At 44.0% G+C, this 16,396-nt stretch overlaps 1 protein-coding gene across 2 annotated transcripts in view; it reads left to right on the top strand.

The window, feature by feature from the left end:
- The window catches only part of LOC140198901 (E3 ubiquitin ligase TRAF3IP2-like), a 68,556-nt gene that overhangs the window by 36,189 nt on the left and 15,971 nt on the right, over positions 1 to 16,396 (top strand). For both annotated transcript variants that reach the window (XM_072260114.1, XM_072260113.1), the window contains exon 2: positions 5,929 to 6,521. In XM_072260114.1, the coding sequence (XP_072116215.1) occupies positions 5,929 to 6,521 (593 nt within the window). The remainder of the gene's footprint in view (positions 1 to 5,928; positions 6,522 to 16,396) is intronic.

The raw sequence follows: 16,396 nt of genomic DNA, 5'->3' as shown, positions 1-16,396 counted from the left end.
GATAGAGAAAGAGGCCCAGGCCATAGTGGAAGCTATTAGGCACTGGAGGCACTATCTTGCCGGCAAAAGGTTCACCCTGCTAACTGACCAGCGCTCAGTCACATATCATGTTTAATAATCAGCAGCGGAGCAAAATCAAAAATGATAAAATTCTGAGGTGGAGAATCGAACTCTCCACCTACAACTATGACATCATGTACAGGCCTGGGAAGCTCAACGAGCCCTCCGATGCCCTATCCCGGGGAACATGCGCCAGCGCGCAGATCGACCGGCTATACGCCCTATATGTAGATCTTTGCCAACCGGGGGTCACCCGGCTTTTCCACTTCGTGAAAGCCCGGAACCTGCCTTACTCCCTTGAGGAGATCAGGATGATGACCAGGGACTGCCAAGTCTGCGCAGAGTGCAAACCGCACTTCTACCGACCCGAAAAGGCACCACTCATCAAGGCCACCCGCCCCTTTGAGCGACTGAGTGTTGACTTTAAGGGCCCCCTTCCCTCCACCGACCGCAATGTGTACTTTCTTAACGTAATTGACGAGTACTCGCGGTTCCCCTTTACCATCTCCCGCCCCGACACCACTACCACGTCAGTTATAAAAGCCCTGCGCAAGCTCTTCACTCTGTTCGGATACCCATACTATATCTACAGTGACAGAGAGTCCTCGTTTATGAGTGACGAGCTGTGTCAATACCTACTGGCTAGGGGGATTGCAACTAGTAGGACCACGAGCTATAATCCCCGAGGGAATGGACAGGTGGAGAAGGAGAATGGCACGGTGTGGAAAACCACACTCTTAGCCCTCAGGTCAAAGGGACTGCCGGTCTCCCGCTGGCAGGAGGTCCTTCCCGAGGCACTCCACTCCATCTGCTCCCTGTTATGCACAGCCACCAATGCCACCCCTCATGAGCGGCTCTTTTCATTTCCCAGAAAGTCAACCACTGGGACCACCCTACCAACTTGGCTGACGTCCCCGGGGCCAATGCTGCTCTGGAAACATGCGAGGAGCAATAAATACTCCCCAATGGTCGAGAGGGTTCACTTACTTCATGCGAACCCTCAGTATACCTACGTGGTTTTACCTGATGGGCGGGAGGACACGGTCTCCATCCGCGACCTGGCGCCCACAGGAGCACCGGGCCCCTACCCTGAACACTCCGTGGTGACTATTGACCCCGTACCCACCAATGTATGTACCTACGAGACACCGTGTACCCCAAACCCTATACAGACACCACACGACACTCCCATACCGGGCGCGACGCACATGCACGAAGGATTACTGACACCTAACGTGCTGGCACCTCAAGTCAGGCGGGAGCCAGCACAACCGCCATTGCCGGTGCAATCACCACCGGTGCTACGTAGATCACAGCGACGGACTCGACCGCCTGACAGACTTGACCTGTAAATATACTTGTTTTAAATATTGTCAGTCACTTCACCCCGCGGGACTCTTTTTAAAATAAAAAGGAGGGGTGAATGTGGTAAACCATGTATATATGTTGTAACTCGGTTACCTGTCTGGACACACCCCTCTGCTGACTGTCCCTGTGGCTCCTCCCACAGAGTCCTGTATAAAGGTGTTTGCCTTGCCCCTCCCCCTCAGTCCGGGGGCAGACACTCACTGTGGAGGTCGTATTGTACAGCGAATAAAAGCCTTTCAGTATTTTACCAAACCTCAGTCTTTTGGAGTAATTGAAGTTGCTTCACATTGCTACCACCAGGGAGGAGGTGCACGCTCCGAAAACACACACGCAACGTTTCAGGAACAGCTTCTTCCCCTCCACCTTTAGATGATTGAATGGACCAAGAACACTACCTCACTTTTTGCTCCCTTTTTACACTGATTTATTTTTAATATTACTTTTTGTAACTTGTAACTGTTTATGTATTTCACTGTACTGCAAATTTTATGATGTATGTAGTGATAAACCTGATTTTGATAATTCCCATGTTCAAGGAATAAGCTGATAAGTAAGTTGATGCTTCCCACTATAACCTACTGCAAGTGTAGGTATTTGGTTGAAGAACTGGAGTGGAGTTGGTGATAGTGGAGAGTTTATAAGGAAATGCTTGGTAAGATGGGATTGATGGCATTGCATTGAGAGTTAGAATATTTTTAATGGGCTGAACGATCTCCTATGTCACGAAGAAATATGAAATACGCAACTGTGAATGCAAACTTGATGGTCTGCATTTGTCATAACCAGCTTGTGTGATTGTCTTCTGGAGGGAGTAGTTTATTCTGTTTGAATGCTGCTTCCATCGTGCTGATTGGTCTGTTAAAGGTATGCGATGCTGTTTTCCCATTGGTTGGCTAATGGGTACAATGGACCCCATTTCTGGTTCCAGGCACCCTGGGGGTATAAAAGACAGCACATGCAGAGGGTTTGCTGTCTTTCTTTCCTGCCACCCTCAGGCCCGACTTCAGGTTGAATTTGTGACCTGTCCTGAAGACCACTGAGAGAGAGCACTGCAGACATCGACTCCTCTCCCCCCCCCCCCCCCACCTGCGGTTTGTTTAGTTAAGGACCCGTTTGTAACGTGCTTACTTCCCAGGTTTTATAAATCAGAGAGGTTTAGCAGGGTGTCCGTTCATTTAAAGTGTAACTGAATATACGGTGTAGTGGTTTTGAGTAGCTTAGATGAATGCTTGTTTTGCTAGATGCCTGATTTAGTGCCTCACTGTTCATTTCTTAAATAAATACCTCACATACTCGTTGTTAAATCAGTGTCTCCTGTTTTGCTCATTGGATCCTTGAACCTGCTCTCCCATGTTACAGTTATCCATGTGTTTTGCTAATGCTTTTTTACTTCACCATAGAAACCTTTTCCTTTGTCATCTGATTTCTCTGGTACGCTTAGTTAATTGCTGAGGTTGATTTGATAGTATGTTTGCTATAACAGGAAACCAGGTGCTCATGGTAATACTGAATATTGCATCATGCTGAAGAGACTAAACAGTATAAATGGCCTCTGGTTATGTAACACACACAAAATGCTCGAGGAACTTGGCATGTCAGGCAGGAGTTCCCAACCTTTTCTATGCCATGAACCAATGCCATTAAGCACGGGGTTCATGAACCCCAAGTTGGGAACCCCTGATTTTTAGAATGGAATAAAGGGGAAAGGTTTCAGGCAGAGACCCTTCATCAAGACTGGAGTGGAAAGGGGAGGAAATCTGAATAAGAAGATGTAGAAGCTAGAAGGTAGTGGGTGAAAGCCGGTGAGGGAGTAAGGTGGGTGTGTGGGGGAATATTGAGAGGCTGGGAGGTGATGGGTGGAAAAGATAAAAGGCTGAAGAAGGGGGAATCTGATAGAAGGGGATCATGGGAGAAAAGGAATGAAGAATCGGGAAATACCGCTTACTGCAGACGGAGCGAAGGGAGTCCGCTGATCTACGTCGGGTCTCACCAATATAGAGGAGGCCACACCAGGAACACTAGATACAGTAGGTGACTCTGATAGAACTGCAGGTGAAGTGCGGCCTCACCTGGTATGGAGTGGAGGGAGGAGGAAAATGGGCAGTTGTAGCACTTATTCCGCTTTTAGGGATAAGTGCCAGGAGGAAGATCGGTGGGAGGGATGGATGGACAAGGGAATCACTGAGAGTGCGATCCCTGCTGAAAGAGTATTGTTTGGTGGTAGGATTCCATTGAAGATGGCAGAAGTTATAGAGGATGATGTGCTGAATGCCTATGCTCATGGGGCGGTAGGTAAAGTCAAGGAGAACTGTATCCTTGTTAAGGTGGCAGGAAGATGGGGTGAGGGCGGATGTCTGGGAGATGGAGGGGATTTGGGTGAGGGCAGCATCAATGGTGGAGGAAAGGAAACCTCGTTCTTTGAAGGAGGATATTTCTGATGATCTGGAAAGGAGAGCCTCGTCCTGAGAGCAGATGCGGCAGAGACGAAGGAACTGAAGGTATGATTGTGTTGAACCTGAGCTGATGTCAATAAACAGCAGCTTGACATAGGTATTGCTGTTGCCCAGGTGATCTAAGGCCGAGTGGAGAGCCAGTGAGATTGCATCTGCTGTAGACCTATTGTGATAGGCAAATTGCAGTGGGTCCAGGTCCTTGGTTAGCTAGGAGTTAATTCAAGCCATAACCAATCTCTCAAAACACTTCATTGCAGATGTGAGTGCCACTGGGTGGTAATCTTTGAGGTAGCTCACACTGCTCTTGGAGCATTAGTATGACTGTTTCCCTTTTGAAGGAGGTGGGAACCTCCGGCTGTAGCATTGAGAGATTGAAGACGTCCTTGAACCCTTCCGCCAGTTGGTTGGCACAGCTTTTCAGAGCCCTACCAGGTACACCACCAGGTCCTGATGCCCTTGTGAGGGTTCATGTACTTGAAAGATTGCTGATTAAGGACCTTAGCTCCTCCAGTGTCTGCCTGACACTGGCCTGAGGCGGAATGTACACCGCTATCAGGATGATGGTGGCAGGTAAAAAGGATTTGATCATTGAATGTTCCAGGTTGGGTGAATAAGACTGAGAGAGAACCATCATTTCTGTGCACCACAATGAGTTAATTATAAAGCATACTCCACTTCGGCCTTTAAAAGACTGAGCTGTCCTGTCTTTGCAGAGGAAGGTGAAGCCATCAAGCTGTAGCGTTTCATCGAAAATAGCAGGGGATAGCCATGTTTCTGTGAAGCAAGGTACACAGCAGTCTCTGATGTCCCTTTGGTACAGAAATATTGCTCTGACGTCTTCAATTTTATTTTTCATTTGCCAGAAGGATAGTCAGGAGTGGGGGTATAAATCCTTTGTCTTTGTCTTTCTTGTTTTCCCTTTTTCTTAAAGGGAAACTGCACTCGCAACCTAAGTCTGTAGTCTAGGATTTGTCAATTTTAAGTATCAATAGCTTTTTAAAAACGTCTTAAAACAATATTGCTTACTGAAGTACCTGTGGCTGTGACTGGATTTTAGCTGAGGTGATCCTCAACAGGAATATTTGGTGATTTCCACTGGAACTGCATGCAACCAGTCACCTGTTATTGGTGCCATCATTGAGCAGAAATGTCTTTGTACCTTGCTTAATTGTGCTTTTGTAGCCGAATATCATGTAAGCTTTTTGGTTGTCAGTCTAGAGCTAAGATCATTATTTCTAATGCTTATTTCCTGTTTCCTCCCTTCTTCCATCCAGCCTCTCATTTCACTACTTCAAAATTCTGTGCTCTCTCTCACTCTCAGCTCAACTCATCACCACTCCTTTGCTTTCTTTTTCTGTGGCCATTCCTAGTTTCAATTCCTTGTAGCTCTTTGGTTTCTTTTTAGCATTTTTCTTAAGGCCTCATTGAGAATTCCAGCACTTGTTTCCAATCACAATTTTCTCCCTCTTGTATCTCCAGTTTTTTAAAAATTTTACTTGTTTTATCTTGGTTATAGAATTCTTATCACCTGTTACCTCTTCAAAAATGTTTTGTCAAACAGGACTTCCCACGCACAAGGCCTCCTAATCAGATTCTGTCTTTCCAAATGCCGGTTGATCCTATTCCTCAGAATTCCCTCCATTCTCCAACCACGTGAGGAAAGGATCATTCCGAAGGAGCTACAAGCCAGTTAGTACATCCTGTCATGCACATCCACACCTGTCTTCCAACCCATTTCTTCCTGACATTGGGAACGTGTGGATGTGAGGAGGGAATGCAGTCTATCTTCAATCATTAGGATTTAATGAACATGTACTTGGGAATAGATCCCAAAAGGATTGAAGCAGTGTTTATGACTGAGCGTTTTATTTTTTCCTGCACTTATTAAATAGTGTTTTATTCTCTTTCATACTCTGTTTAAATTTAGTATGCTGAAATTAAGATACGCAGTACTCTTTAAACTGATCAGCTGCAATCTTGAGCCTTTCGGTTCCATACTTTGGGTGTTTAAACCAAAGTTTTAACATTTCTTATTGTTTTTCCACAGTTACCCACAATCTTCTCAAGAACATACCTCACAGAACGGACCAGAGGAAAACGATGAAACAGACTGCGAGAGTTCTCTTTCAACATCACAGATCCCATCATGTGACGTTTACAGGCCAGTACCAGGGAATTGGTGCTCCACTGATCATTTCAGACAACTCTCTCCGTCTCCAACATGCTCTGATGCCTTATCTAAAGGTGCTGACAGTACTTGTGGTGGCGCTGCATTTTATCATATGAATAACTATGGCAGTTCTCCTTCAAGACATGGTCAACATTGGCACAGCCCTTCTGCCACCAGGTCAATGGGATGTGATAGTTTTGTATCTGGTGACAACTTGATGCAGAGTGCCGGCATGACTTACTCACTGCAGAATGGGAGCGTACCATTATCAACGGTTGCATCACATGGCACGCTTGGACTACAGCACCTTGAACCAGGGCTTCCCTTGCTGTCTTACCAAGTTCGACCACGCAGTCCTTTCTCGCATCAGAGCCCTTGCCAACCTGGCGTTTCTGTGTATGTTCCTGAACCGCGTTGTTTTCCTCTCGTACCACCCAGAAGAGTAGACCACAGCCCTTTTGGGACACCAAGTGAGCTTTGAATTTTTCTTGATGGCATGTTCATGAAACAACTCATTAAAATGGTTCTGTACTATCTGAGGAAGTTTTATTCCTACATACATTGTTATTAGATGTCAGAGCTGCAAAATTGTAGCTGGGTGGATCCACTGCTTTGACGACTTACAGTGGTGCGAGAAAGTTTGTGAACCCTGTAGAATTTTCTCTGTATCTGCGTAAATATGACCTAAAATCTGATCAGATCTTCACGCAAGTCCTAAAACCAGATAAAAGGAACCCAATTGAATAAATAACATGAAAACATTATTTATTGAGAAAAATGATCCTGTATTGCATGTATTTGTTGGAAAAAGTATGGGGTAATGCCTTCTACAAAAGCTATTTGGAGTCAGATGCTCAAATCAATGAGATGAGATTGGAGGTGTGAGATGTAGAGGTGCTCTGCCCTATACAAAAGACACACAAAGCCAGGTTACTGACAGAGCCTGCTCTTCTCAAGGAAGTTCTGTTTATGTGTACCATCCCTCAATCAAAACAACTTTCAGAGGATGTTAGAAGAATCGTAGAGATGCATAAAGCTGGAAAAGACCTGGGTGTTCACCAGTCCACACTAAAGGAAATTGTCTGCAAATGGAGGAAACTCAGCACTGTTGTTAATCTCCCTAATGAGTGGGCGTCCTCCATGAGCACAATGTGCAAAGTAGAAGGAGGTGGAAAAAAACCCAAGGGTAACAGCAGAAGACGTGCAGAAATCTTTAGAACGTGCTAAAGTCTCTGTTCATGTGTCCACTATGAGAAAAACACTGAACAAGAATGGTGCTTATTGAAGGTCACTACGGAGGAAACCATTGCTCTTCAAAAAAAAACATTGTTGCACATATCAAGACCACTGGGATGTTCTACAATGCTTCTGGGACAATGTTCTGTGGACAGATGAGACAGAAGTTGAACTTTTTGGCAGAAATGTACATTGCTATGTTTGAAGGAAAAAGGGCACTGCAGACCAGCACCAAAACCTCATCCCAACTGTGAAGCATGGTAGAAGGAGCATCATAATTTGGGGCTGCTTTGCTGCCTCAGAGCCTCGATAGCTTGCCATCTTAGCAAGAACAATTAATTCAAAATTGAATCAGGACATTTTGCAGAAGAATGTCAGGTTAGCAGCCAAACACCTGAAGTTTAATAGAAGTTGGATATTGCAATAAGACAATGATTCCGAAAGACAAGAGTAATTTAACAATAGAATGTTTTAAAAAGAAAAAAATTTGTGTTTTGGAATGACTGAGTCAAAGTCCTGACCTTAAACCTATAAAAATATTGTGGAAAGATCTAAAGCAAGCAGGTCATGCAAGGCCCACCAACATCCTAGAGTTGAAGCAGTTTTGTAAGGAGGAATGGCCTAAAATTCCTCCAAATCAATGTGCAGGACTGATCAGCAGTTACTGTAAATGTTTGGTTGAAGTTATTGCTGTACAACGGGGCCACACCAGTTATTTAAAGCAAAGGTTCACATACATTTTCCAACAAGTGCATGTAATATCGGATCATTTTTCTTAATAAATGAATATATAATGTTTTTCGTGTTATTTAATTGGGTTCTCTTTATCTAGTTTCAGGACGTGTGAAGATCTGGTCATATTTTAGGTCATATTTATGCAGAAATAGAGAAAATTCTACAGGGTTCACAAACTTTCTAGCACCATGGTACCAATCGCATTATGATTTTGAATCAAACGTACTTGCTCCCTAGAACATCCGAAAGAGAATTATTTTGAAGTGTTGTCATTATGTCTTAAGGCAATCACATTAATCAATAAATGTGTAACAAGAAAAGGCAATCATTTTGACATGTTGACATTATCGTGGCTATCTGTATTACTCCCACATGCCTGCATTAATTTCATGTTTGTCTTTGCCTTGCTCATTCAAATACTTGTCTAGATGCCAGTTAAATGTTCTTGCTTTTCCAACCTCTATCTTTACCTCTGGCAGCTCATTCCAGATATCAACTATTCTTTGTGTGGAAAAACTTACTCCTCAGATCTTCTCTGATCCCATCCCCTGTCAACTTAAATCCATGCCCTCTGGCTTTAGATACCCGGAGAATGTGTTTGTCTGGAGGTGCTAGCTGGGGAGGAAGTGGGCCAGTCACTGAAACTGGAACTTTTAACATTAGCATGGTAGGTGTATTTCATGATTTATCGGTCATTGTTGTGATAAGTGCTGCCTCCTAATGAACATGTTATACCGTGTCTTACTCAGTATTTAAAGTTGTTGGTCAAATGTTATTGCAGTCATAGAAATACAAAAATAGGCCTTTCAATTTAGGCTCCAATTAATTTGAATGCTTCACATGAATAATGTCCTGTTTTTCTCCATCTTCATTAAAATTTGAAATAGAAGATGGCCAAAAGGAGACCCTTGCCTTTGCTACCATTGAATACCATCTTGACTGACCTTTTACCTGGTAGGAAAATAAATGGTCAAGTGACCATAAAGAGGCTGGAAGTATTTTAATGGGTTAAGTGAATGGCCAAAAATATGGCAACTGGATGATAATCTTGAAAAATTATTTCCAATTTATATTAAGGGAAAGACCGTGTGATAGCTGGAGAGACAGCTGACAGGAGGAAATAGACCCCAACGGGGCTGTTAGGAGCTAGCTACCCATAACAGCAGGCTCCGTCACCTTGTCAGGACACAAGAGCCACCCTCACTTGGCTAGGGAAAATTTAAAAAGAAGTATACCCCCAGAGTCTGCGAGGGCGCAAGAAGACTCTCTGACTCACCTCCTGGTAATGAACCTTGGCATGGACACGACAATGAATCAAGAAAGTGGCAATACTCTTGAGAAACCAGCAGCCGGACATGTTCTTCAGACCTGTAGGTGTGGCTGGACTAAAGTAACATCAACTCGTGGTCTAAAAATTCACCAAGGACGGAAGAAATGCTTGAAAATCTCCAACCCAGGGCCCCGCATTGACTAGATTCTGTTCAGAGGAAGATCAAATCAGTCGGATGAAACTCAGTGGCAGGAAGGAACCCACAGTCCGCAGAGTATCAGCCCCCCATCGGGATGTGGAAGAAGTTTCAGGCACAAGCAGCAGTCCAAGACACAGCCAGGCACATTGTAAAGTGGAGAACATGTAAGGACATAAGCCATTGATGAAATGGCCAAAGTCTAACGGCAAGGAGTGGCAGATGTGAGTCTGATCTTAAGTGGCATCAAGGGATCAGCAGAAAAGAAGTTGAAGAGGATGGGTGACCTGATCTGCAGCTACGGAAAGGAGAAATTTGGAGTGAAGGAACAAGTCAGCAGGAAAGGTATGCCTCCTCCCCCCAAATCCCGTCGTCTCCAGGAAATCCAACGACTTGTTAAAGAGAGAAGAGGCTTGAGGAAGGTGTGAGGAAAAAAGCAACAGCAGAAGAAAGGGAGGGCATCAACCTCCTTCAAGGGGACCTAAAACAGAGGCTCTCGAAGCTGCGCAGAGCAGAGAATTTAAGGAAATGATGCAAAAAGAAGGAAAAAGCAAGAACAGACTTCTACAAAGATCTCTTTAAATATGTGAAGGTGTTTTCACAAAAGAGAAAAGTAGATATTTGGAAGTATCAAAAGAGGAGGTTGAAAGACATCGCAGAATCATCCACACTGATAAGCGAAAAGATGAACTGATACTTGTCCCAGCTGACATCCCACCAATCTCACCCCGACAACATCAATTTAACATCAGCCCTCCCAAGCTGAGTGAGGTGAAAGAGGCAGTGAAGAAGGCAAGATTGGCATCAGTGCCAGGCCCTAATGGTGTTCCATATTGTATCTACAAGAAAGCCCTGGATGTTCTGAAATTCCTTTGGAAAAACATGAGGGTTGTGTGGGAAACGCAAGTTATCCCCAAAGCCTGGTGAAGAGCGGGGGGAATTCTAATCCCAAAAGAAAAGAATTCGTCCATCATCGAGCAGTTTCGCCAAATAAGCCTTCTGAATATAGAAGGCAAGATCTTTTTCAGCATGTTGGCGCAAAGACTTACAAAGTATCTGAAACAAAATCATTTCATTGATCCAAAAGGTTGGCATAGCAGGCTTCTCGGGATGCCTTGAACATACCAGTGTCATGTGGCATCAAATCCAGATGGCAAAGAAAGAAAGGATCTGCATGTCTTGTTCCTCGACCTGGCCAATGCCTATGGATCAGTTCCTCATTCCTGACTGTGGACTGCTTTTGAATTCTTTCAGGTGCCTGCAACAACAACAAATCTGGTAAAACACTACTTCCAGGATCTGCAAGTTTGTCTCACAACATCAGACTTCACCACAGCTTGGCAACCACTGGAAGTAGGCATCATGGCGGGGTGCACCATCTCCTCATTGGCCTTCACTATGGTGATGGAGCTCATTATCAGAGCCTCAAAATGGGTTGCGGGAGGAAAAGGGCTACAAGTTTGGTCAGTGGTTACCACTGATACGAGCCTATATGGACGATATAACAATACTGACGACAACTGTCCCCTGCACCAAGAGACTTCTGGAAAAGCTTCATCAAAGCATCACATGGGCGAGGATGAAGATCAAGCCCAGCAAGAGCAGAAGCATCTCCATTGTCAAAGGTCAAGTCACGGATAAAAGATTTCATATTGATAGAACACCTGTCCCAACTGTTTCAGAAATGCCAGTGAAGAGCTTTGGCCAATGGTACGATGCTAAGCTCAAGGACACTGAGCAGTTTAAACAACTCAGAAAGGATACCATCATGTACATAGCTTGCATCAACAAGACCTGGCTACCAGGAAAACTCAAGCTGTGGTGCTTCCAGTTCGGCATACTCCCAAGACTCACGTGGCCTTTAACAGTGTATGAAATCCCCATCAGCAAGGTGGAAAAGCTCGAAAGAGTGATTAGTACACATGTGAAACAGTGGCTTGGACTTCCATGATGCTAAGTCCTGATGGACTGTATGGGAATGGCAAATTGGAATTACCAATTGCAAGTCTTGTGGAAGAACTCAAACGCACCATAGCAAGGTTGGTCATGACCCTCACTGAATCTGAAGATACTGTTATTCAAACAGTGCCCCCCCCACCCCGTGTGGTAACGGGGAGGAAGTGGACTCCATCTGAAGCCGTCCAGAGTGCTAAGTCTGCTCTTCGCTTCAGGGATGTGGTTGGCCAAGTCCAACATGGGAGAGCCGGTCTCGGGCTCGTCCCAAAGGCTCCTCAATGGCACAAGGCAACGTCAGTGCAGAAGAGACGGCTCGTGGTGGAGGAGGTGAGAAGACAGGAAGAGGCAGAGCGACACGCCAGAGCCCTCTCAATGGCCAAGCAGGGCCACTGGACTAATTGGAAGAGCCTGGAAAAGAGGAAACTTAGCTGGCGTGACATCTGGGAGATGGCGGGATCTCGGCTAAGTTTTGTCATCAGAGCCACTTATGACCTCCTACCCACACCCCAGAACCTGAACCAGTGGTGGGGAGAAGACCCTGCTTGCTCTCTTTGTCAAGCACCTGCGTCACTAAGGCACATTTTAACAGGATGCACCAGGAACCTCACCCAGGGGCGGTACACTTGGCAGCATAACCAAGTTCTCAGACAGCTGGCATCAATCTTGGAACAGAGGTGAATCACCACAAATGCTCTCCCACAATCATTGGCAGGAAATGTCCACATTACACGATTTGTACCAGCAGGCCAACCTCCAGAGAACCATAAGACATCAAAAGATGTAAGCATTCTGCAGGTTGCTCAGGATTGGAAAATGGACGTGGAGTTGGGGAGAAAAGCTTGTGTTTCCCCCAGACATTGCGGCTACAACACTCTGGCCAGACATGGTCCTGTGGTCCACAATGGCTAAGCTGGCATATGTTGTGGAATTGACAGTACCATGGGAGGGTGGTGTCGAAGAAGCTTATGAGAGGAAAAAGACTAAGTACTCTGAACTGGCAACTGAAGCTGCCCAGAATGGCTGGAAGACGAAGATTTTCCCTGTAGAAATGGAATGCAGGGGATTTATTGCTACATCTACGACGAGTCTATTGAAGAAGATGGGGGTGACGGGTCACTCCCTCCAACAAGCAATCAAGTCCTTGTCAAGCAGAAGAAAGCAGCAATTGGATTTGGATTAAAAGAAAAGACACCAACTGGGCTGCAAGATGAAGACAGGAGGGTATGGAACTGGGGGGGGGGTGTGTATCTGGGATGCCAGGTAGCACCGTTGAGCCCACTGGAGACGTCGTGGGCTTATCAACGAAACGTCAAAGGAGGGTGCCTACTTGATGACCCTGATGACGTATCTACCCTCCCTCCTTGTCACCACTCCAAGCCCACTGCCAACATCGAGAATGCCGACTTACCATAGGGATTGAAACATCAAGTCCTGGTAGCTCTACTACTCTACTCTACATGTCAAAAAATAGCACAGCAATGATACAAACAAGTGAAATCTGCAAATACTAGAAATCCCAGCAACACACACAAAATGCTGGAGGAGCTCAGCATGCCAGGCAGCATCTATGCAGAAGAGTACAGTTAACCTTTCGGGCCAAATCCCGCTGAAGGGTCTTGATCCGAATCGTCGATTACACTCTTTTTCCATAGATGCTGCCGGCCCTGCTGAGCTCCTCCAGCATTTTGTGTGTTACATCAAAAGTACAATGAATTATTACAGGGCTCAGAGAAGTAGAAGTCTGGCTTTATAAAATGATAAGCGTAAAAGTATAGCAGTTAGAAAAGCTAACAGTGTTCTTTGTTTATTGCTGGGAGAGTTGAATGCCAAAATAGAGAATATCTCAGTAATGTGGGGTAAGATTTGGACTACTAGAAAATATACTTATGAATCTTTGAATTAATAGGCCTCCTTATTTAAGGAAAGAAATACTGAAATCAGTTCAAGCAAGGTTTATTCGGCTGATACCTGGGGAAAAATGGGTTGTCTCATTAGTAAATGTGGATAAAGTGTGCTTCTTTCTTTCTGTTGGAGTTAAGGAAAGTCTGAGGGGACTTACTGGAACCATTTGAGATCCTGAGAGATCTTGACGTGGTAAATGTGTACAAGGTGGTTCCTGTGGGAGAATGTCGATTTAGGGTTACCCTTTTTAAGGCAGAGATAAGACAATTTTTTTTAAGTGCATGAGCCTATGAGATGTTCTTCCACAACAGGGATGCTTAAGGTGGAGTCTTTAAGGCAGAGATAGATAGCTGCTTTTTTTCAAAGATTAATTTTATTTGTCACATCTTCATTGAAACATACAGTGAATTGCATCTTTTAGACCAAAGACCACAAGATATGGGCTGAATAGCCTAATTCTGCTTCTATCTGGAAAACCCAACCAGGGAGAAATCAACTGCTCTTCTATCCTTTCAGAATTTTGTTTTTCAATGAGATCATGACACATTCTTCTAAGTCTGAAAATGTAAACTCGGCCTTCTTCACTTCTCATAAGGAAATGCACCCTAACTCTCCTGAATTAACCTGGTAACCAACACTATATCCACTCTCTTCTCATCGGTGCACTTTATAGTTGTAGGAAGGGGTGAGTCTAGGATCAAAGGCCCAGCCTGAGAACAGAAGGCTGGCCCTTTAGAATAGAGATGTGGAGGAATTTCTTTACAGCCAGAGAGTGGTAAACCTGTGGAATTCATTTGCACAGTCGGCCGTGGAGTCCAAGTCATTGGGAATATTTAAAGTGAAGGTTGATAAGTTCTTAATTGGTAGGTATCTCAAAGGTTATGGGAGACAGCAGGAGGATGGGGTTGAGAAGGAAAATAAATCATCCATAATTGAATGGTGGAGCAGACTTGTAGAACAGTGCAACACAGGAACAGGCTCTTTGGCCCAAAGAGTTGTGCAATACCAATTAAATTAGTAATCAAATAGCCAATTAAACTAATCCCCTCTTCCTACACTGTCTTTAGCATTCCACTTCATTCACATTAATGCCTCTCTAAATGTCTGTTAAAAATCCGTACTGTATCTGCCTCTACCAGCAGCATAGGCTGCGCGTTCCAGACACCCACCACTGCCTGTGTATTTAAAGAAGAAAAGTCCATCGTATCTCCTTTGAACTTGCTCCCTCTCACCTTAAATGCATGCCCTCTGGTATCAGACATTTCAGCCTTGGGGGAGAAAGGTACTGTCTCTTTATCTATGCCTCTCACATTGTAAACTTCTGTCAGATCTCCCCGCAAGCTTCCACCACTCCAGAGAAAACAACCCAAGCTTTCCCCAACCTCCCTTTATAGCACCTCCTTTAATCCAGGCAGCATACTGGTAAACCTCTTCTGTATCCTCTCCAAGGCCTCAATGTCCTTCCTATGATGGATTCAATAGCCTAATTCTGCTCCTATGTCTTATGATCTTAAGGTGTCCCCACTAAAGCACTTAAATCCTCTTGCAACACAGGCCTTTCTCATTACCCCATATCTTTTTAATCCTTTCTATATCTAAATACCCTTTTAATTGTTCAAATGACTTCTACAAATGTTGAACAGCTGTGATCAAAATGTTATTTGTAGAATATTTGATTAACTATTCTCCAGTCTGACTAACTATTAACCCCCAAAACATTTAATAAAACAAAAGCCCATTAACTTTTTTTGAGTTGTGCTGTTCTTCCTCTGACTTCACACTTCTGTGCTAGGGCATGGGCTGATTTTTACTTAAAAGTCTGTTTTAAAAAAATCCAAGTATATATCTATAAGCTAATCCTTATCTGTCCTCTCGAATTCTGTAAGGTTGGTCAAGCGAGTCTGTCCCCTTTGGAATTCACTGCTTATTTTTTCAATTTCTTGTTATTTTGTTCTATTACATCATTTGAATAAGGATTCTGTAATATTTCTAACCACTGATGTTAAGCAAATTAGACTGTAGTTCCCTGGACTTAATGCTAAATCCTTTTTTTTTATATGAAGGTTAACCACTGGTTTTCTGGCACCTTTCCCTCTTGTAACAATTTTTAAGATATGGAAATCCTCTAAGTTTAACTGGTTTATTATTATTGTTTACCAGCTCCACTTTGTATCTTAAATATTTTTGATGTAATCGTGTCTTGGAGAAGCTGTCATTGGCTCTGAACTATGGTCTAAAGCTTTTATCAGGTGAAAGGTCAGCTTCCTATTTCTTCTTCCCATATGCTGCCTGAGCTACTGGGTATCTCTCCCACTCTTTTTTAAATTCATATTTATAGCATTTACATTTTGTTTTGTTTCTCTGTTTATAAACTTAGTGCTAGATGTTACTGTTTTTGGGATGTGGACAAGGCCCGTGCCCAATTTTATTGAATAAAGCAGCACCTCGGCCTGTTCAGAGGATGTCTTTGAACCAGCCACAGGGCTATGTGGTTAGAAGCACAGAAGCTGATCTGGGTAATGTTAAGGATGGCAAATTTCCTCCCCTGAGGGAATTTCAGTTATAATAACGATCTTATGGTTGTTACTAACTTGATTTTATATTTATTAAAGTTATTAACTGAATTAATGCTCCACAGGTGCAGTGGTGGGACTTGAACTCTGGTTTCTGGATTGTTCATCTGAGCATCCTGGTTACTCATCAAAAGCTTAATCACTGCATCAGTAGAATGTCCCAATAGAGCTCATCTGTTCTGAAATAAATTCAGTAAATCTCTTTAATCTCCTTCAGTACCTCAGCTGCTAGAATTGTCTGGTACTGCACCGTGTTTATCTGCCACAAGCTGTGTACAATACTGGTTAACTTACAAGCCTTACAATTTGCTAGGCTGGTTCTGTTGATTCAAATCCTACCAAGGCAACAGGGCATGTTCTTTTATAAAGGAGAGTTTCCCTTTTCTAAAAGTGACCGGAGACTGTTGAATATTAGCTGCTCTTTAAAATGGTCCAGCAAGTCCACTTGGTTCAAGAGGAATTGCAAAGGACCGTGTA

This window comes from Mobula birostris, chromosome 6 (assembly GCF_030028105.1).
Source record: "Mobula birostris isolate sMobBir1 chromosome 6, sMobBir1.hap1, whole genome shotgun sequence".
In the NCBI taxonomy this organism is placed as follows: domain Eukaryota; kingdom Metazoa; phylum Chordata; class Chondrichthyes; order Myliobatiformes; family Myliobatidae; genus Mobula; species Mobula birostris.
Note: the sequence above shows the minus strand (reverse complement) of the source record. Positions and strands in the feature narration are given on the sequence as shown.